This window comes from Cervus canadensis, chromosome 3, assembly GCF_019320065.1.
Source record: "Cervus canadensis isolate Bull #8, Minnesota chromosome 3, ASM1932006v1, whole genome shotgun sequence".
NCBI lineage: Eukaryota > Metazoa > Chordata > Mammalia > Artiodactyla > Cervidae > Cervus > Cervus canadensis.
The window spans coordinates 71,909,064-71,929,878 of NC_057388.1; the positions used below are offsets into that span (position 1 = coordinate 71,909,064).

Consider the following 20,815-nt stretch of genomic DNA (forward strand, 5'->3'; position numbering starts at 1 on the left):
CAGGGGTCTCAGGAGGGCTGAAGCACTGAGAATGCTCCCATTGCCATCGTGGGATTATGGTGACCACGATGCTGTCCACTTTTACCAGGGTGGGATGAGGCTATGGTTGACTCACATCAGACTGACTGGTACATTTTAAATGATGAGTCTGAGAGCTGAGTTCACAGGGAGCCCTGGGGCCCAGGCAGAGGGAGGGTGGCAGACATGGGGTCAGAGAGTGAAGGGGCAGACCCAAGATGGGGAGCCCAGACAAGGTAGGGACCTGGTGGGATCCAATAGGAGGGATGAGATGCCCATCCAGGGGAGACAAGGAAGGAGCAGTCAGCAGGGCAGGCAGGAATGAGGAAGGGGCAGTGTCAGGAAAAGCAAGCAGAGAATAGTTAAAGAAAGAAAGAAATCCACAGAACAGAGGACTCACGCTGTGAGCTCAGGGCTTAGTCAGGCAAACAGAGGACCAAACAGGGTACCATCATGGAGGACACCTCTGGAGCCTGCAGAGGACAGGGTCTGGGCAGAGTCGGAGAACAGACAGCTGAGGGAGAGGTTAAGGAAGTGAATCTACCTTACACTGAAGATGGGAGAAACCCTGGCCTGTTTTCAAGAGGAAGGGGAAGAGCTAGTGGAGAGGTTAGGGCTCGAAAAGGGAGGAGTACCCTGGGCAGCAGGAGCCCTCAGTGGGCAAAGCAGACCTGCCCACTGTGGGAACAAGGAGCCTGCAGAGTCTAATCGCCAATGCTGCACAAGGAAGGGGCAGGATGGCAGACGGAAGGAATTCAGGAAGGAAGAAGACGTTATGTTCAACCAATGTCCACGACGGTAGCAATGTTCCAGGGTGGGACATTTATTCCAATGTTTACACTGTGTTCCCATGTTTGACAATATATCCAATGCATATTTTAACATTAATGACATCATCACATGTAGCTTTGACTACATAATCAACATTTAAGTTTCCCTGCCAATTTACACTAGACACGGTAAATAGAGTAAATCATTCTTACAGGCAGCTTAAACATCCTCCATTGAACCACCTGAAAAAAATCATTGCTACTTGCTAGGCAGTATTATCCTATGCTCTTTAAGACAGAAGCACAAACCCCTGAAGAGCTAAAATACAAGTATTTATATACAACATGATGGGAAGGGTTTCATGATACATAAATTAATATAACACAAGTTACTGTGTAGAAAAAATAAATTTATGGTGAATAAATAAACTACAAGTAATATGTGGAGTATAAAAAAGTAATTCCTACATATATATACATCTCTCTATATAAAAGTGTGTGTGTATTTCAGAGTATAAATATACTATGTTCTTAAATATTTCATGTGCAGGAATTCGATCATATTGCATCTGTTTTCAGTTCTGTAAGTTAAAATACTGTTGGCATTTGGGGTCCCCTCTGATGGCCACAGACCCCAAGATCCTCTTCCCACTCCAAGGGTAGACACACCAACAGAGCCCAGGCTCTCCCTCCAGCGACGTCTCACACTGCAAAGAGAAGGATCAAGGTCAAGAGCAGCCCCAGTGAAGCTGAGGGGGAGGGGGAGTTCCGTGCCGCCCAGCTGAGAACCAACCATGAGCCACACTCTGCCCCAAACTGGCCGTGACCATGACTGAGGGCAAATCCTACATCACAATGGAGACAAAGGTCAAGTGTCTGGAGCAACAAGGACATCAGGTGTGTGTTGAACGGTATAGCATATGCATAACTGTTTGCTTCACAGCCCATGCAACAGAGCTGCTGAGCCCAGAGAGAGCCTGTCTGTGCATGGCAGACCTTCTCTGACAAATTCCTCATCTGTTACAAAGCACTTCCTGGTCCTCAGTTTCCTCCAGAAATATTCACAGAATCTGGGTTTCACTGAGTCCAAAAGGGCTCTTCAAAATTAGGTTTTGGTGTGTTTAATCTCATTTATTATCCAAAAAACAATGCTATTGTATTGAATTATAAAGTTCATTTATTTTCCTTTGTAGGGAGAAAAATGTGAGAGACGAAACAGATAATCGTTTTCCTAAGTAGAGTTGTCCCCTTCCTCTCTATTATGGTGAGAAACTGAGATCCCGAGGGGCCTGTGAAGGCCCCCACCTGCTCAGACTTGCTGGATGATGGAGGATCCATCATCAGGGATGATGATCCCATCCTCAGGGATGATCCCATCCTCAGGGATCAGCCCAGGATCCCTGAGGCTAGTGGCCCCCACTGACTGGAAGCACTAAGCTGATCTTCAGCACTAGTGGCTCCTAGTCCCAGAGAAATGAGTCTTACATGATATGATCAGTTATGGGGCTTAACGGTGCTTACTTGGAGCTGAACACCCTGTTCACTGAAAGACTGGCCTAGCAGAGGTGTGAGTAGCAGGGCCATCCTGTGAGGATGCACATACCTGTTTGCTGTGATAGAATCCATTCTTGTTGCAGTTTGGCAGATAAAATTTGTAAAGTTTGTCTCCTGCCTTCTGCTGCTCCCTGGCTAATCTGTCCAGCACTTTGTAGAGTTCTCGCTGGCAGGGCTCCTAAAAGGATAAATTGATATTGTGTACTGTCAGCCTAAAGTGGAGGTGGGGAGTGAATGCAGAAAGTTTTATGTGGGCTCTGAGCACAGGCCTGGACCCGCCTTCCCTGGGCCTCACTCTCTCACCTGTAGAAGTAGCATGGCTGATCTCTGTCCTGAATTGTTAACATAAAAGAGGGGAACCCATGCCCGCCCTCCTGAACATTCGCTAAGCACCTAAAGGAGTCAGGAGCATCACTAATGTCATGAGCTCTCCGACTCTCCTGCCCCCTCTCCCCGTCATGGATAATTCTGCCACCAGTCATCTGGGCACAACTTTGTGAATGGAGGACTTAGTAGGAGAGACTTCTAAATTTTGTACAACTTATTGTTATGTATCATTTCCAGATGAAACTCTGAAGTGCCTAGAAAACAGTTCAATCCTCCACTTTTCTGATTACGCATGTTTGCAGAAGTGATTTTTGTTTTCACAAATGAACCCGCCACTCCAACTTTGATTCTTTGTCGCCCTCAAGTGGTAGAACTGAAAACAGACACCAATTAAGATGCTACGCGGGAGTTTGTGTTTAATGGGGACAGAGTTTTCATTTGGGAAGATGAAAAAGTTCTCAAGATAGACAGCGGTGACAGAATTATGGTGGCAGAATAAGGTGAATGTGCTTAAAGCCACTAAACTTTATACTTTAAAATGGTTAAAGGGCTAACTTTTATGTTATGAATATTTTAACACAATTTTTTAAAAGTGGGGAGGAAGATGAGACAGGAGAGGAAGATAAGAACAGCTTAGTGCTCTTCAGACACTGCTAGTCTGACACCCTTATTTTAGAGACGAGCTCAGAGACATGAAGTAATGCATCTAAAGTTGCACAGCATGGACTGCATTTTCTTTCTATCCAGCAGGTTCCTTTGTTGAAAGCTTAGCAAATCTAAGCTGAGAAATGTCTGCTAGGCTTTGGGGAAGAATGCGCTATCGCTAGGACTCAGGACCAAACTGGCAGGCCCAGCAGGTTCAAGCTAGAGGTTCCACCTGCTTCAAGGGTCTCACCTTCCACTTCTTGACGTCACTGATCTCAAGAGCCCTCAAGCTCTGATAATTACTGATGGCATTCCAGAGGATGGGAAGGTCCTCACTGGACTCGGCCATCAAGTGGAAATTGTCCAGAAGCTGCTCCTGAGTTATCTCTGAGCTCTCCGGGGACACATTCTCTGGGTTGGTGGTGTCCTTTGTATCTGAAAATGAAAAAACAAAAACCCATGAGCCCCCCTCACTGAAGCATCTGCACTTGTGACCCCCTGAAGTTGTTTCCTTTCCCACAAAACCAAACAGGGACGGGATGGTCATACTGACCCAGAGTTTTGCCTACTTCCTCTTTAAAGGAACTTTTAGTGGTTTCTGGGTAGAGGAGTAACCCAACAGCAATTCCAAGGGCAAGAGTGCCCTGTGATTCTGCTTCTAATGTAGCCAAATGCACATTTGTCAAAGCCTGGGAAGAGCCCTGAGAAAGCCATGGATTACAGTTCAAATGGAGAAGGAAATGGCACCCCACTCCAATATTCTTGCCTGGAGAATCCCATGGACAGAGGAGCCTGGTGGGCTATAGCCCATGGGGTTGCAAGAGTCAGACATGACTTAGCGACTAAACCACAATTCAAATCCTCACCCCATCCTCTTCTTTCCCATCCATAAAATGGACATTTTAGTAATTCCCTATGAACAGGTGGTAGGGTTCATTCAGAGGTGTATCTAGACTGCAGTTCTACTCTCTTCTTTCCCAGGGACTCTGCCTTCCCACAGTCAAAGTGACTTCTTTGCAACCCTGGGAAGAGGAGAGAGGGTCACCAGATTAGATGCAGAGAGTCCTAAGGTTTGGGTTTGGTACATGGACAGAATGATGGAGAACTGGCTCTCTTCAGGAACTCCCCTGGAGTGGGGGTGCCCTATCCATTGAGGGCCACGGAGATGACTCCATTTCATTGACTCTGAAAGCGGAGAACCAGAAGAAAAACCGTCTCCCCTCCAGCAGATCCCCATCAGGACAAAGAGCCACAGAATGGCTCCAAAAATCACAGAACCACACTGGACACACAGCTGCAGGGACAGGGAAGTAGGGAGAGAGGGTAGAGAAGGGGATATTTCTTCTGCTTCCCACTACAAATAAATCACTGCTAAATTCGGGAAAGCTCTAATTGTCAAGTTCCAAGCAGGCGGCACACACATCAAACACCGTTTTTCTATGGCAATGAATGCAAGTGAAGTTTTTAACCTAAACTTTCACATTATGTTCTGTAAACATCTGGTAAGCACATAACGGTCTGCATAGGACATATATTACAAAGGACATTCCAAACACTTCCCAGGAGGCCAGCAGGACGGGCTCCCATTGCAGGCCTTCGGGAAAATGGCATAGAGGAGAGTCAGGGGCACCTAGAGTGGCACCCACTGCCTGGGCATCCCCATCGCCTCCCTCCTTTCTCATGTCCAGGTTGCTATAGATCAGTGGGCTGCCAAGCGGGGTCTCGGCTCCCTCCGCAACTCTCCCACCAAGTTGTGTGTGTCCTCCCTAATCCTGAGCGCCCCTGCAGGACCACACAACAATAGGGTTCATCTGGGCGACTTAAAACCCTTTCCCCTTCCCGTTGGCTGCAAACTCTGAGCCTGGCCGGGTTTGCTCTCTACTGGCTTCGGTGGAGCACCGTTCCTTGCCTTGCCCCAGCCTCCCACCCCATCTGTCCCAGGGGAGGAACCCAGGTGAGGAGACGGTGGTACCTGTGGCCTCATCGCTGGGCGTGGTCATGCAGGCGCCCTGGCCGCGGGTGAGGGCATGCAAGGGCCTCGGCTCCCCTGGGAGGGCGCGGCAGCTGAGCCCGCGAGCGCAGCGAGCAGTGGCCACGCCGCAAGCGGCTCCGAGAGGCAGGGCGCACATCGGGCAGCAGCCGCAGCCCGCGGACCGGGTGAGTTCCGGGCACGAGGCGGGCACGGGCGGGCAGAGCGCCAGCCTCTCGGCGGAGCAGGGCGCACAGCGCCAGGGTTGGGGAGCGCCGACCGTCGCGCCGAGCTGAACGGCCAGCGATAGCAGAAGCGGCCAGGCTCGGATAGCAAGGACTTCGGGCATCGCCAGCGGTGGGTGGCAGACAGGAGCCGGCGCTCGCTAGCGGTAGGGGCGGCTTGGTTGGCGAATGCTGCCTGGCGGTGGCGCTGGAGCGGTGGCCGATGCTCGCTGAGCCCGCGTGCGCCTTTTGAAGGGCTCGGGCTGGGCCACCTCAACCAGCAGTTAATGATTGGCAGCGCCGCGTGCTCCAGGGCAGTGTTCAAAATAAGTTTGTTTTGTTTGTACGTGCACAGCCCTGCGCAAACCGTGGGTGGAAGGAGGGCAAACGGTCCACGTTTCAGACTGTGTTTGTCCTGTTGTTAAGGTTCAGACCTGGAGGCAAAGTGCAATTCCAGCCAGGAGCGCACGGTCACATGAAGGATGGTGCTTGCTTGTTTTGTTCAAGGGACATCTTCAGGTTGAGCCTGCCAATTCTCCCTGGACGACCTAGAGAAAGCAGGAGAGATGAACTGGGCAAGGCCAGCCCACTGGCCAGTTTTCAAGTGGGGAAATCAAGGCCCGGGAAGAGGCAGGAGTGCTTTGAACCTAAGTCTTTGAAAGCCTTGTTTCTCAGAAGCAAAGCCGGAACTGTTTCTGCCTCTGCAGGAAAAAGACGAACAGGTCCCTTAATTGCTGTCTTGAGAGCCTTTCTCAGGAGGAAAGAAGGAAGGAAAGGGACAGTCCCTCCCAGGACTGATGCCAAGCTCCGCAGTCTCACCACAGCCCCCCAGAGCCCAGTTAACTGAGCTTCCAGAGAGTAGGGGGACTCAGAGCCATTAAGAGAAGGGCTGAGGACTTCCCTGGTGGTCCACTGGTTAAGACTCTGCACTTCCATTGCAGAGGGCACCTGTTCTATCCCTGTTTGGGAAACTAAATTCCCACATATGGCATGGTGTGGCCAAAAAAAAATTAAGTTAAAAAAAGAGAGAGAGATAGAGAGACAGGGCTGAGGCTAAGGAACTGAGCGCAGACCCCAGCTTCCTCTGCCTTTCAGCCTCAGATCAGATTTTTATCAGGAGTCAATGATTGCAGCTTTCTCTTTCGTTAAAATTCCTGTCTCTAGATATCCTCTTAGATGGAAAGAAAATTGTCACTAGCTTCAGAGACAGTGAAAAATGGGCCTGCTCACATCCAGACACCAGGCACTCTCTCTGGCACCCAGTCCTTGGAAACCAGGTAGCTATTGACAAGAAAAAGGCAGTTCTATATTTACTGAGAAAGAAAAATCCCCAAGGTCTGTAAGATTAGGCAAGTAAAATTTCCAAGTGAAGTAAAAACAGGAAGGCATAGAATATACTATTGTTTGTGCACAAACAAGTCATATGAATGTATGTGTCATTGTGATTTTAAATGTATGGACTATTTTGAGAAGTATGTATAAGAAACTCGCCCGCATTGCAGAGGAAGGTGTGAAATTAGGTGACTGAGAAAGAGACTGGTTTTCCCTTCACACTCTTTTTTTAGCCCTCTGGATTCACATTATCTAGTAAATACTACATTATTTGGTATAATCAGGTGTTTACATTTTCAGTTATATTATCTATCTCAGGAATCATGCTTGCTAAGTCACTTCAGTTGTGTTCGAATCTATACAACCCCATGGACTGTAGCCTGCCAGGCTCCTCTTTCCGTGGGATTCTCCTGGCAAGAATACTGGAGTGGGTTGCTGTTTTCTTCTCTAAGGCAATCTTCCCGACCCAGGGATCGAATCCATACCTCTTACATCTACCTGCATTGGCAAGCAGGTTCTTTACCACTAGCGCCACCTGGGAAGCCCCATCTCAAGATGAACCAGTTAAAATTAATTTACTAGATCTTTTTCCAGCCACTTCACGGGCTCTGCGGCCCTCACCAAGTTACTTGCCTTGTGTTCTGCCACTATTATATCAATAAATTGTTACACACACACTTCTCCTTGCCCCCAGCATCTCCTCAACAACAGTACAATTAAGGTTGGTGGGAAAAAGTTGCAACTGGAAGTTCACGGTCATTTTGGTCATAATTTTACAGTTTCTGGTTCAGGAGCTGACAACAGTTCTGAGTTTTATAACATTATTTTTGAGGTGAGTTCCTAAAGGATTTTATTTTCCCTCAGAGAATCTGTGCTCTGAATTTTCTCTCTGACCTCCTCAATGTAGAATCAGAGTACCCACTTGAAACCTATTTCCAAAGCAGGATTAGAAACACAGACATTGAGAATAGACATGTGGACACAGTGGGGAAGGTGGGATGAATTGGGAGGCTGGGATAATAGCAGCCTGCTATAAAGCACAGGAAGCTCAGCCTGGTGCTCTGTGATGCCTAGAGGGGTAGGATGCCGGTAGGGTGGGAGGGAGGTCCACGAGTGAGGGGGTATATGTATGCATATCGCTGATTCACTTCATTGTACAGTGGAAACTAACATGACACTGTAAAGCAAGTATATTCCTTCTTTTTTTAAAGAAATGTTTTCCTAATGGCACACATGAAAGGGAGAATCATGCAGTAAATATCTGGGGCCCGCCTACTGTGTGCCTGGCAGTTTGCCAGCCCCGGACATTTCACCCAGTTGTGCGTTTGCCCAGTGAGATCCCTCCCTCCCTCTCTGAGGTCTCAGTCACCCTGCACGTAGTGGAAATTCCGTGGACATTCCTCTCCTGGCTGATCGATTTCCCAAACATTTCCCTGGCTTGCCTCATAGCAGCAGTAAACCAAACAGCCATCAGCCCAGAGAGAGAGCTCTCCCTGCTCCCGACCCCATCAACACGAATGGACTGGGCCCTTCCTTGAGGCCTGTGCAGGCCATTTGTCCCTCTGTCCTGTGAAGATGAGCTGCTCTCCCCTGGCAGATCGAGAGGTCGCTGCTCCTCTGCTCATTTCTGGGTGCATCCTGGATGCCAGGTCCCGCTGCCCACTGGCCGGCATCCACAGCCAGGACAGGCCTTCTATGTCCCCCGTGGTCTGACTCCCAGGGTCTGGCCTCTGTTAGCATGAGGAGGCACTCCTGCTAGTGGCCCTGAGGTGTAGAGTGGGCCAGAGAGAGAACCCCTCGTTAAGTGTTGTAGCCTTGGAACCTCAACCCGCCTCCCATCTTCTCAGCCCTGCAGACCCCTGCTCATTTTCCAGGCTGAAGGTCTCCCCTCCTCAGATCCATTTACTGTCATATCTTCATGACTTTCTTCTTACTGTTCTCCATGCTCAAATTTTCCTCACACTACCACCCACATCTCGCTATCACCCTCATCTTCATGACATTAGTCCTGCTATTCCTGACACCCAGAACTCCTTCCTGCCCCTTTTCCATCCTCCAGGGCCCACCTGAAGCTCCTCTCCCCTGAGAAGCTTTCTGGGCGGCTCCCAGGTAAAATGAAATGCCCCCCTCTGCACTTCCAAAGAGTGTGACAGTGAGTGACAGGGATACCAAAGAGCTACATAAACCTGCATTTACCTGTGTGCCTCCTGCCAGACTGGGCGGGCAGGGGACAGGCTCCCAGAGGCCCCTGCCCCATCCGTACCTGGGACACTAATCGGTGGCCCAGCCCATCCTCCCAAGGACTGTAGAATTCAACAGCCAGGCTCCACTGGAGGCAGGGCATGGAGAGCAGGGGGCAGTGGGGGAATGGGGAGCTGCGGCTTCCTATCCGTGCACTGTGTGTACCTGGTACCCAGCTGCGCTTGCCAGAGTTGTCAGGGGTCCTCCCCAGGAGCTCTAGAGGTACGGCTTATCGCACCAGCAGGAGGGAAGCCCCCTTTGCCCAAATCAAAGCTGGTACCCTTCATGCCAAACCACATAGAGACATTTGATGTAAGGAAGCGTCAATACTGTCTGTGCCTGCGAGGGCAACTGGGAGTGTATTTGGTGGGGACAGGGGTGAAAAGCAGCTTTAAGGGTACATGTGGGAAGTTTTCAGAGCTGGCTGTGGAATTTGTATTTTATCAATTAGGCAAAATGCTGAAGATGCCTTACAGTCCGCTTCCCCCTTGTAAATTTTCTGTCCACAGAGGAAAGGAAACCACTGTTCCCATTGCAGAAAAGCAAAAGAGCTCACATAATCCGGGGAGTCTTTCCAAGCGGCCCCAGGAGATAGGACCTGAATGGGGCTGCACACAGCGTCTTTGCTGATCATTTCATAATGATTTACAGCACACCATCTCTGGTTGCAGCTCCAAGAACCCATCTCTGAGAGTTTCATCAGCCCCTAACAGGCAGGCATGGGAGCCCCTCAGCAAGCCCGCCTGTGCTGACACCTTGGATTTCATGTCCAGCATATTATGTAACTTCCCTAGGCCTCAGTTTCCTTGTCTGGAAAATGGGGATAATGCAGAGGCTGGCAGAGTCAGTCTCGAACAAATGTAAGCTGTCACCACCATTCTCGGCCGCAGTGTGCATTCACAGAGCAGAGGCTGGGTACTCCCTGGGTGATGAAACTGTGCGGGGCCTTCCGTCACCCACTGTTTCCAATTCTGCCTTCACACCGCGTGCTGCTTACTCACCAGCAGCCGGAAAATTGGGCAATCTCTGCTTTGAAAAACAATGCAAAGATCAAGGGCAAAACTAGGCTTTCAAAGGGAGAGAGCACTGCAGTCCAGGGGATCCTTGAAGGGAACTTGTTTTTAACCTGGGGGGAAAAAACAAAAAGATGTTCTGTTGTGTTCCCAATCGATTGACGCATCGAATGATGTAAACCTTGCACAGGCTTGCCCTGCTGGCCAGCTCCTAGGCGATGAAGGGCACCGCTCCGCAGACTAAGGACAAGTCTACTCCCCCAGCTAGTCAGAGTGGAAAAGTAAACCTTGCTCTTGTCACGTCCACACAGCCCAGATCCCAAACACAGGAGCTCAGAGTGCCCAGGCAGGGCCAGTGCCCAAGGGCCCCGTGGAAAGACCAGGGTTTACTCCGCTTTGGCAGGCCACCCACCCTGCATTCCCATTTGGGGTGCCGTTGGGGCTGCAATAGAAGTGCCAGGCACATGGGCGGTGTTCAAGGGTGATCATTCCCCACCTTCCTCCTGCACCAGGAGCCTCAGTCATGGTCTAGACCAGTCTCACATCACCTGAGTCTGGATAAAAATGCTTATTCTCAGGCCTCACTCAGGCCTCACCAGAGCCCCTGTGGTGGGGGCTGGTCCTCTGTTTTCACAAGCTCTCCAGAGGACCCTGAGGCTCACTCAAGTTTGATGGCGCAGGTTTAGAAGACTCCCCACATCCCACTCCCACTCAAAACTACCCCATGAGAAGCTGGGAATGGAAAGTTCTGGGGAAGAGGTAAAGGACAGAACGTTGCTGGATGAAGGTGGGGTGGGCTGCATGGGGCTACAGAGAGATCTTGGAAGGACCCAAGAGACCTGAGCCCTCTGGTCTCAGTTCTACTGCTCAGCACAGACAAACTGTGTGAGTCATTTCCAGCAAGACTTTGCTGCCCCAAGTACAAACGAAGAGTCTGCCCCAGGCCCCTGCGTGAGCTGTGGGAAATCAGTAACCTCTCTGCTACATTAGGCATCATATTATGTGGTTAAGCATTGATGGTCATTTCTTGGTGATGAGGCCTGTGGTTACATAGATGGATAAAGTGTCCATGACTTCTATGAGTAGGACAGACTGGCCCCATGACATCACTCAGTAGGTCTACCCTCCCCCGTTGTCCACACAAAGACCTTAATATGTCTATGGGCCCATCAATCAACCTCAAGCATTCAGGATCCCACTCACCAAACCCCATCCAACCAGCCCAAGGGCAGCAGGACCTCTCCCACACACACAATGTGGCAACAATGTAGTGTTTTACTCATGCCTACCAGGCATGAGGTTGCACAACTCTGCTAATTCTCTGACCTGGGCAAAGGGCAGGGACCCTGGGCAGAAAAGTAGGGGACGGCCTCCTACATTACAATCTCTAGCAGTTACCCACACCAAGTGTGTACATCACAGCGGGAAGGGTCTCAGCCACACTAGAGAGTGAATATCTGTGGGTGACCTTACCAGGAGTAAATAAGTGTTCTTTTGCTCCACACCATCTTCTTCATCAGTTGGTATTGTCAATATGTGGATTTGGGCCATTCTATTAGTTGTGTGGTTGTATCTCTGCCGTAATTTTCATTTCCCAGATGAAATATGAAGTGAAGCATTTTTTTCATGTGCTCAGTTACCATCTGTTTATCTTCTTTGTGGATGTGTCTTGTAAGGCCTTTGACCATTATTAATGAAGTTGTTTTCTTATCTTTAAGTTTTAAGGGTTCTTTTAGCATTTTATCTAACAGTCCTTTCTTAGATTTGTCTTTTGCAAATATTTTCTCCAAGTCTGTGGGTTTTCTCCTCATTCTCTTGACATTTACTTTCTCAGAACCAAAGCTTTTAGTTTTATTGAAGTACAGCTTATGAATTTTTGTTTTCATGGATCATGTGTTTAGTGTTGTATCTGAAAAAGCCATCACTATATCCAAGGTCATCCAGGTTTTCTCCCAGGTCATCTTCTAAGAATTTATAGTTTTGCATTTTACATTTAGTTCTGTGATCCAATTTGAGTTAATTTTTGCAAAGAATGCAAACCTATGTCTAGATCTTTTATTTTTATTTTTTTGCTTATAGATGTGTAGTTGTTCTAGCACCATGTGTTGAAAAACTTATCCTACTATATTGTATTACCCTTGTTCCTTTGTACAAGGCCAGTTGATGATATTAATGGGGCTCTATTTTGGACTCCCTAAACTTCTGCATTGCCTTGTCTTGTCTATTAATTCAATACCACACTCCATGCTATAGATCTATACATTTATATATTATAATCTATTTACTGTAGATTTATAATAAATCATGAAGTCATGTAATGTTGGTCTTCCAACTTTGTTCTTCATCAATATTGTGTTAGCTATTCTGAGTCTTTTTCCTGTCCATATAAAATTTAGAATCAGTTCGTCAACATCTACAAAGTAACTCAGTGATTTGATTGGGATTGTCTTGAGTCCATGGATGAAGTAGGGAAGGACTGACATCTTGACAATATTAAGTCTTCCTATCCATAATTAAATTCCATTATTAAATTTATTAAATTATTTATTAACTTTTTCTTTAATCTCTTTCATCAGAGTTTTATAGTTTTCCTCATACAGATCTTGTACATATCTTGTTACATTTATACACAAGTATTTCATTTTGGGGGATGCTAATGTAAATGGGTGTTATGTTTTTAATTTCAAATTCCATTAATTTATTGCTGTTATTTTCAAAAGGGACTGACTTTGGTATTTTAACCTGTATCCTGCAACCTTGCTAAAATGACTAATTAGTTGCAGGAATCTTTTTGCTGATTTTTCCAGATTTCTTTTTCCTAGACTGCCATGTCAGTCTGCAAATAAACCCAATTTGAATTCTTCCTTCCCAATCTGTGTACTTTTATTTCCTTTTTCTGTCTTATTGCATTACCTAGGACTTCAAGTACAGTGTTATAATGGTGAAGGAGGTCATCCTTTCCTTGTGCCTGCTCCTATTGGGAAAGCTTTGAGCTTCTCACTATTAAGTATGACTTAGCTGTAGTTTTCTTGTAGATAGTCATCAACAAGTTGAGAAAGTTCCCTTCTATTTGTAGTCTACTGAGTTTTTATCATAAATCGGTGTTGGATTTTGTCAAATACTTTTTCCATGTCTATTGGTATTATTGTGTGGTACTTCCTTAGCCTATTATGTGATAGCGTACATTAATTTTAGTGTTGATCCAGCCTGTATACCTGGCGTAAATCCTATTTGGTCAAGTCATATGATTCTTTTTAATACACTATTGGATTCAATTTTGTAATATTTTGCTGAGGATTTTTGTTTCTATGTTGAGAGACATTGGTCTGTAGTCTTCTTTTATTGTAATGTCTTCATCCATTTTTGGTGTTATGGTAATGCCAGTCTCATAGAATGGACTAGGAATTATTCCCTCTGCTTCAATATTCTGCAAGATTATTATAGAGAATTGGTATAACTTCTTCCTTAAATGTTCAGTAGGATTCTATGTGGGCCTGGTGCTTTCTGTTTTGAAGAGAATTCTGGCATTTTCTCTTTGCAAATTTGAATTATATTTAAGTAGTATTTGTACTTATTTATTAATTAATTTTATGGATTTTGTTCTCCTCCTATTATTGTAAAGTGGTGCTTTACAAATGGTACCAACTCTTAGCCTCTTATTTGTAACCTGGAGTCAAAGGCAACCCTGAACATATTGGTTGTGTAGAAACGGTACTAAGAATTTATGTGTTGGATATGCAGTTTTAAAGCTGACGGACCACAGGAGTAGATCTGAATAAATAAAATATGTATTTTGCTCCCAGGTCCTGGACATAGGAGGCCCAGCATGCCATTTAGGGCCACAGGAGAAGCACCAGAGTGGCCAGGAGGTAGAGAACAGGAGCAAGGGGGAGATCAAGGCCATGGCCTTTACTGAGGTCTCCTTGGGAAAGGCAGGGCAAGGCAGGGTGAACAGCCTAGGATTGGCTAGTTTGAATAATGCTAGTGGCTTTAAGGTATAGGGGTGGCCTCTGGTTGCCTGGTATCTGGCCCTGGGGTGACTAAGGCAGAAGAATTTTGCTTCCAGGGAAGCACAGCCTAGATAGAATAGTCCTGGCTCTGGACTGATTGGTTCTTATATCAAAAACATGCTCCAGGATGAGCCCTTTTCTACCCAAGGAGGGCCAATAACTCCCCAGCCAGAAAGTTTCTAAGCCAAAACATCATCCTATGCAGAAAATAAAAATATATAGTATACAATACAGAAACAAGAGGTAATTCATCATGCTGGAGTTGAGAAGAGGCAGCAATGTGAGGTGCAAATAGAAACCACCAATGGAGGATGACAACTGTAGCAGCATGGGCAATAGTTATGCTGACTCATGCCCGTTGCTGAGGATTTACCACGTGCCAAGCGCTGTACTGAGGATTTCCTACACATGACCAGCACACACTGTGGGGTGACTCTCATTCTGGGCCCACACTTTCAAAATACCCAGCCCCAAGCTCTGAACCAGCCCTTCTACACCACGAGCATTATTTGTACCTATAATGCCGGTTTCAGTGTGGCAGACTAGCAGGCATGTGCGTGCCTGCAACTTGTACTTGAATCACACTTGAGTTCAGCCCCTGCAGGTCGTTGCCTACACAGTGAGGGGAATCCAGGTTCTGGGCTACTGAACCTCTGAGGGTCAACACAAGGAATGTACTGGGCTGTGGGCAAAGATGAGGAGCTTGGAGACTATGGGTCAGCTGCTGCCATGGGCCAGGCTTGGAGCCCCTGTGGGGCCTTTGCACATGCCCAGAACCCCATGTTTCTCCCCAGAGGGCTGCCCAATGTCATAGTGAAAGGCACCGCTCACAGGTGACCCTGAGTGCTAGACTAATGCGACTGGACACACACTGCAGATTTCACAATGTTTTTATTCACAAACACAAACAAAAGAGGCTTACATTATGCTCAAAGCAGTGTGACTAAGTACCATGAGGTCAGGAGGACCCTAGGGGTGTACCGATGCAACAACAAAACATTGACCCAGACCTCAGGACACTGGGATGGTGTCCAGGCAGCCTCCACCTTATTCACTCCGGGACTTTGGGCAAACCCTTCCCCTCTGCAGCCCTCTGTTTCCCCATCTGGAAAATGACCCAATGTGCCAGGTGAACTTTATCTTTTTAATTATTGTTTAGTAATTTACATGTTCTTTTTAGAAAAATATAAAGTGGATTTAAATGATATTAAAATTTACCTATGATACTGACACCTGGATATTACCAGTGTTCCCATTTCCACGAATCTCTTTTTGGATGTGTGTGTGTGTGTGTGTGTGTGTGTGTGTGTGTATGGCATGTATTGTGTAATTTTAAAATGGGATCATATTGTACTATCTGTTCTACAGCATTTTTTCATTTAATATATTATGAACATTTTGTCTACAGTGTATATTTACATCCACAAGCATATGTGTGTGTACATATATGCACATGGACGCACATATGTTGAAACACAGATTACTGGCTGCAGAGCATTCCTTGTCCTTGGACGTGTGTGCACTGTTGAGGTTCTTTTTTTTTTTTCATTTATTTTTATTAGTTGGAGGCTAATTACTTTACAATATTGTAGTGGTTTTTGTCATACATTGACATGAATCAGCCATGGATTTACATGTATTCTCCATCCCGATCCCCCCTCCCACCTCCCTCTCCACCCAATTCCTCTGGGTCTTCCCAGTGCACCAGGCCCTAGCACTTGTCTCATGCATCCAGCCTGGGCTCTGTTGGGGTTCTTAAAGACAACACTCCACAAATACAACAGAAAATGAGTGACCAATTGGTTTGATTGCTTCCTGGTGCTCCTATAAGGGCCTTCCCCTGTGGCTCAATGGTAAAGAATCCGCCTGCAATGCAGATGATGCAGGTTCAATCCCTGGGTCAGGAAGATCTCTTGGAGAAGGGCTTGGCAACCCACTCCAGTATTCTTGCCTGGAGAACCCCATAGACAGAGGAGCCTGGTGGGCTACAGTCTATAGTGTTGCAAAGAGTCGGACACAACTGAGCAACTGAGGATGCAGGCATGCGTGCTTTTGTAAATGGAACTGCTCCGTCAAAGGCTGAGCATGTTCTCAAGCCTTGCACCTAGCTGACCTGCCCTCCAGAAGGGCTGTGTCCACTGAGCCCCAGCCGCACGGTGAGGAGGGCTCCCTTCCACTGCCCGCAACACTTGAATCTGAAGCGCTTCCTCAACCGTGATGGTCTGTGCTAACAGGTGGGGAAGGGTTCCCTGGAGAATCCTTGTCTCTGACAATCGCCTTCAGCACTCTAGGGTGCCTCCAGGATTCAGAGATCTCAGAACATTCGGAAAATTATGACCTCAGACATTGCCTAAATTTATAAACAAAGGAAGAAACAGTGACAACATCCATCCACCCAAAATCACACAGTGACTTACTGGCAAAGCTCAGATGGATAGCACTTTTTAAAAATAGAAGATTAGTAGCAAGGGCAAGACGGTTGCCATGTCTTTGGTCTCAATGCCTTAGGGGACTAAGTTGGAATGATGATCTCCACTCTTTTTTTTTTTTTTTGATCTCCACTCTTTTGAGGATGTCAATAAACCATTTGGCACACAGTGAGAGCGCCATGCCTGGCCCATTGTTGGGGGCCGTCCCCAGGCACCCATGGGCCCTGACTTCCTGAATTAGGACACACAACCCAATGGACACAGAGACAGTGGGCCAGGTGGAAACCCTCAAGGCTCGGGGCCCCACCCCAGAGCTGGCCTGCGCCTGCGCAGTCATCAACGGAAGACTGCGCACAGGTGGGCTCTTGCACACCTGCGTGGGCCTGCAGCACCGACGCCGCGGGTACTTCAGGGCGCAGGGGCTCTCTGAGAGCGCTGCGGGCGTCCGGCCCCCGCTGGGAAGCAGGATGGAGCCTGGGGCGAAGGTAAGCCAGGGCAGGATGGGGATCAGTTTAGGAGTGAGGACTGGAAAGGAGGGGAGGCGGGGCAGTGGGGAGGGAGGCTTCCGAATGTGTCCAGGGGCAGGTAGGCCAGGGCAGGTTGGGGCTGGGGGTGGGGGAGTGGCGGGGCACTTGAAGGAGGTAGGAGTGGAGGGGTGCTTCAGGGGGCCGAGATAGGAATCCCCGGCTCCTGCCGCTGCTGGAAGCAGCCGCGGAGCCCTGCCTGAGCTCCAGGTTGGTCAGACAGGCCCTGAGCTAATATCAGGGGGCCTCCTGGTCTTTGTCCAAGGCGCTACACGACTTCCCTGGTCCAGAGACACCTGTCCACTTTTCTTCCTCTGCTAGCGACCAGTGCTCAGAGCCCCGACTTACCTGAGTACCACACCCAGGGCCTCATCCCAGGGACATCAGAGGGGATTCCCCTGTTCTGCCACACAGCCCCTTCTGCTGCCCCCTCCCCACTCCTATGGGGGAGTCCAGGTGGCTCCATAGTGGTGAAGAATCTGCCTGCCAGTGAAGGAGAGGAAAAAGATGTGGGTTCCATCCCTGGGTTGGGAAGTTCCCCTGGAGAAGGAAATGACAACCCACTCCAGTATTCCTGCCTGGAAAATTTCATGGACAGAGGAGCCTGGCGGGCTACAGTCCACAGGGCTGCAAAGAGTCAGACATGACTGAGCGATACCCGCTCTGGGGAAAGCCTGGAGGCCAAGGCAATCAATGGGAGACAGAGGGGAACCCAGAGCCTTGTCCCAGATGAGAAATGCAAAGAGGGCTGCAGAATTAGGTAACAGGTCCCCCGGTGAAGTTCAAACCTGACCTTCATAACCCTGTATTTTGGCTCCAGTGGCAGCAGCTGACTAAGGAGCTCTCAATCACTGCCCCCCACCCCCAAAACCAGGGATTTTCTTGGGATTTCTGAGTTTCTGTATCTCTTCATCAGACAAGTAGGGGTTTCTTTTTCCTTTTTCCTTTGTAAATAGGTAACATATGCCCCTGGTTTCAAAATAAAAAAACATAAACAAGTACACAGTGACTCCCATCACCTTCTGTCCACCCTTATGTTTACACCATAAGTAAACATCATGTTTTTAGCCTCTTCTAGAACTTTCTTTAGATTCTTTTTTCCTCAGTTTGTACAAAAGAATTCTACCTAAAACAAAGAGATCTTTCCTTGTCAGTATATTTAAAACATTGTATATAAAACACTGTTAAAGGTCCTAGCACATTTATCCTTTCGTTTGTCAGTTTTTTCCTAGATATTAGAAAGATTAAGCCCTTATTTATCTCTTCTGAAGTTTGTGGTTTACCTATTCTACTTAGTATATCATCTTTTTAAAAATTATATTTTGTTTAACTTTTTCTTTTTTATGGCTTCTGTATTATGAGATAGTTAGAAAGCCTTACTTCTGACAAACTTACCGAGAAATTCACCACCATTTCCTTCCAAAACTTTTATAGCTTTGTTTTTTTATATTTAAATCTTATATCCATTTGGAATTTATCATGATGAATGATGTGAATAAGAATCCAACTTTGTTTTAGATTTTTTTAAATTATTGTTCTTTTTCTAATAATCTATGAATTTTTAAAGAGTATGATATTAAATCCCTTGTAATTTATTTTATGTAAGACATGAGTTAGGGGCATGATTTTACCATTCTTTTTTTTTTTTTTCCCAAATGGCCAACCAGGCAGAACAACATGTAATGAGAAAAAGATCTCTTCCCTACTCCTTTGAAATCCCATTTTTTTCCCATTTCTCATATGTATGACTAGGATATCACTTTTGTAAAACAATAATTTTTTTATCTGTAAGTTCTGTGTATAAATGTTTGTAAAACAATACTAAATCATTTTATCTGTAAACTTTCAATATGTTACAAGATAACTGTATTCAAATTTCCAAAATTGAATTATTGGTTCTTTTTTCACTTTCACAAATGGGTTAGTTAAAAGTAGCTCTTGTTAATAAAAAATATCTCCTTGAGGTTTCTCTTTCGTGAAAGTCCCAGTCTTCCCCCTCACCCCACGTCTTCATTCTGAGCTCTTGGTCCCTGTTTGAAGTAGGAAGACTTAGTCTCCTTTCACAGGTGCTGGTAATCTTCCAAGGGGTTTAGATCATTTCTTTTTCTCCTTGATCTAGCAGGGGCTAAAAAAAGAAAAGTGAATTATCACCACTACTTCCTTTCTGTTTCTCCTTATTTCTCCTTGAATTTTGCTCTATGAATGTTGATGCTATACTATCTAGTGCAAAGATAATTATAATAGAAAATTTTTAACTTTTATTTTTTTATTACACTGTACTTTTGTGGTCTTGATGTAGTAGTGTATTTTTCCATGAATTCGGCCTTTTCTGATATAAATAGTGAAGTCCCTCCATTGTTTCATCCTGTTTGAAACTTTCTTGAGCTTCTGATCTGAAGTGCATCCTACTGTATGCAGTGTGGAGTTGGATTTGTGTTCTAATCCAATCTGAGAGTCATTGAATAGGTGAGTTTATTCTCGATGTGGCAGCTATTTGAACTTTACTCCACCAAACAAGATAGATGGTCAATAAATGAAAAGATGTTTGCTATCATCAGACATTACAGAAATTCAAATGAAAACTACTATGCAAATTAGATACCACTACTCATATATTAGAAATACTGAAATTTAAAAAAAAAATTAAAAATGGACAGTACCAAAAGTTGGTGAGGATATGGAGGAACCAGAACCCTCCTGTGCTGCCAGTGGAGTAGAAGACTGGCACAGCTGCTTTGGAAGACAGTTTGGCAATTTCCGATGCCAACTCGATTCTCTGGAGTAAATCCTATCTTTCAGGTGAATAAGAGTTGCTGCTGCTCTTTAATGAGTTAAGTCATGACCAACTCTTTGTGACCCCATGGACTGAGCCTTCCAGGCTCCTCTGTCCATGGGATTTCCCAGACAAGAATAGTGGAGTGGGTTGCCATTTCCTTCTCCACGGGATCTTCCTGACCCAGGGATGGAACCCAGGTCTCCTGCTTAGCAGGCAGATTCTTTACCACAGATTCTTTACTGGGAAGCCCTAGTTAGAGTTACAATAATCCATTTCTAAGGGTTTTTGCTAAATGAAACAGTGTTCAAAAGGATCCCAAGGGCTGCACAGTAGACCCTGTGTTAGTGATTGTGATCAGCTCATCCTCCCAAGAGGAGGGAGCACTTCCTCCCTGCTTTTTGGCCCAGCTTGAGGCATCTTGATGGGTGAAACCAGGCATCCCCAAACGTGGACTTCACCAGCTCTCGTCCACAACTCAGCCCTGCTGCTTACCTGCTTCCAGTCACTCACCCCACCTGAACTTGACTTCCCCTCAGTTCCTGGGTGATTACACCCACCTTATAAGAATACTGTGAGAAATCCAGGAGAACAGATTTTGAAAGTTCCAACACACTCCATGGATTAAATGTTTCCATAGGAAACCCTCTCTAGACTGTATTTTCAGCACCTCTGATGGTTTAATCAAGGGTTTATTTTGGAAGAAGAAAAGTGGCCATGATGAAATCACTACCACCTATCAATGGGTTTGGGATTGGGATATTATCAAGATTTTGAGAAAACATCCTACCCCACTCTCAGCACCCATGCCCGCCCAATGTGATTGCATTTACATACAAAACAACTGCAATTTTGCTTTTTCATACTGAGTTTCAAGGTTAAGATGATTTCACTGACATTTCAAACTTTTTTTTCTTAAAGAAACATTATCTAAAAGTCATCTGTTTTTCAGTCTTATCCTTAAAAAAAAAAAAAAAAAAAAAGTC

At 46.4% G+C, this 20,815-nt stretch overlaps 1 protein-coding gene across 1 annotated transcript; it reads right to left on the bottom strand.

Moving 5' to 3' along the window:
• Positions 1–820: 820 nt before the first annotated feature.
• IGFBP1 (insulin like growth factor binding protein 1) lies at positions 821–5,744 on the bottom strand. The gene is made up of 4 exons (XM_043463434.1): positions 5,287–5,744; positions 3,565–3,749; positions 2,392–2,520; positions 821–1,495 (listed from the first exon to the last, which is right to left on the bottom strand). The coding sequence occupies exons 1-4, from the start codon at positions 5,630–5,632 to the stop codon at positions 1,364–1,366; spliced, it is 792 nt and encodes a 263-aa protein (XP_043319369.1). The 5' UTR covers positions 5,633–5,744; the 3' UTR covers positions 821–1,363.
• Between the last annotated feature and the right edge of the window lie 15,071 nt (positions 5,745–20,815).

Bases quoted from the DNA above. Each gene is read 5' to 3' on its own strand.
- IGFBP1 (XM_043463434.1), bottom strand. From the start codon at position 5,632: ATGCCCGAAGTCCTTGCTATCCGAGCCTGGCCGCTTCTGCTATCGCTG. The intron at 2,521-3,564 runs GTGAGACCCTTG...TTATCCTTTTAG, and splicing joins GTGACGTCAAGAAGTGGAAG to GAGCCCTGCCAGCGAGAACT. The intron at 1,496-2,391 runs GTATGTGCATCC...TTCTCTTTGCAG, and splicing joins GATTCTATCACAGCAAACAG to TGTGAGACGTCGCTGGAGGG.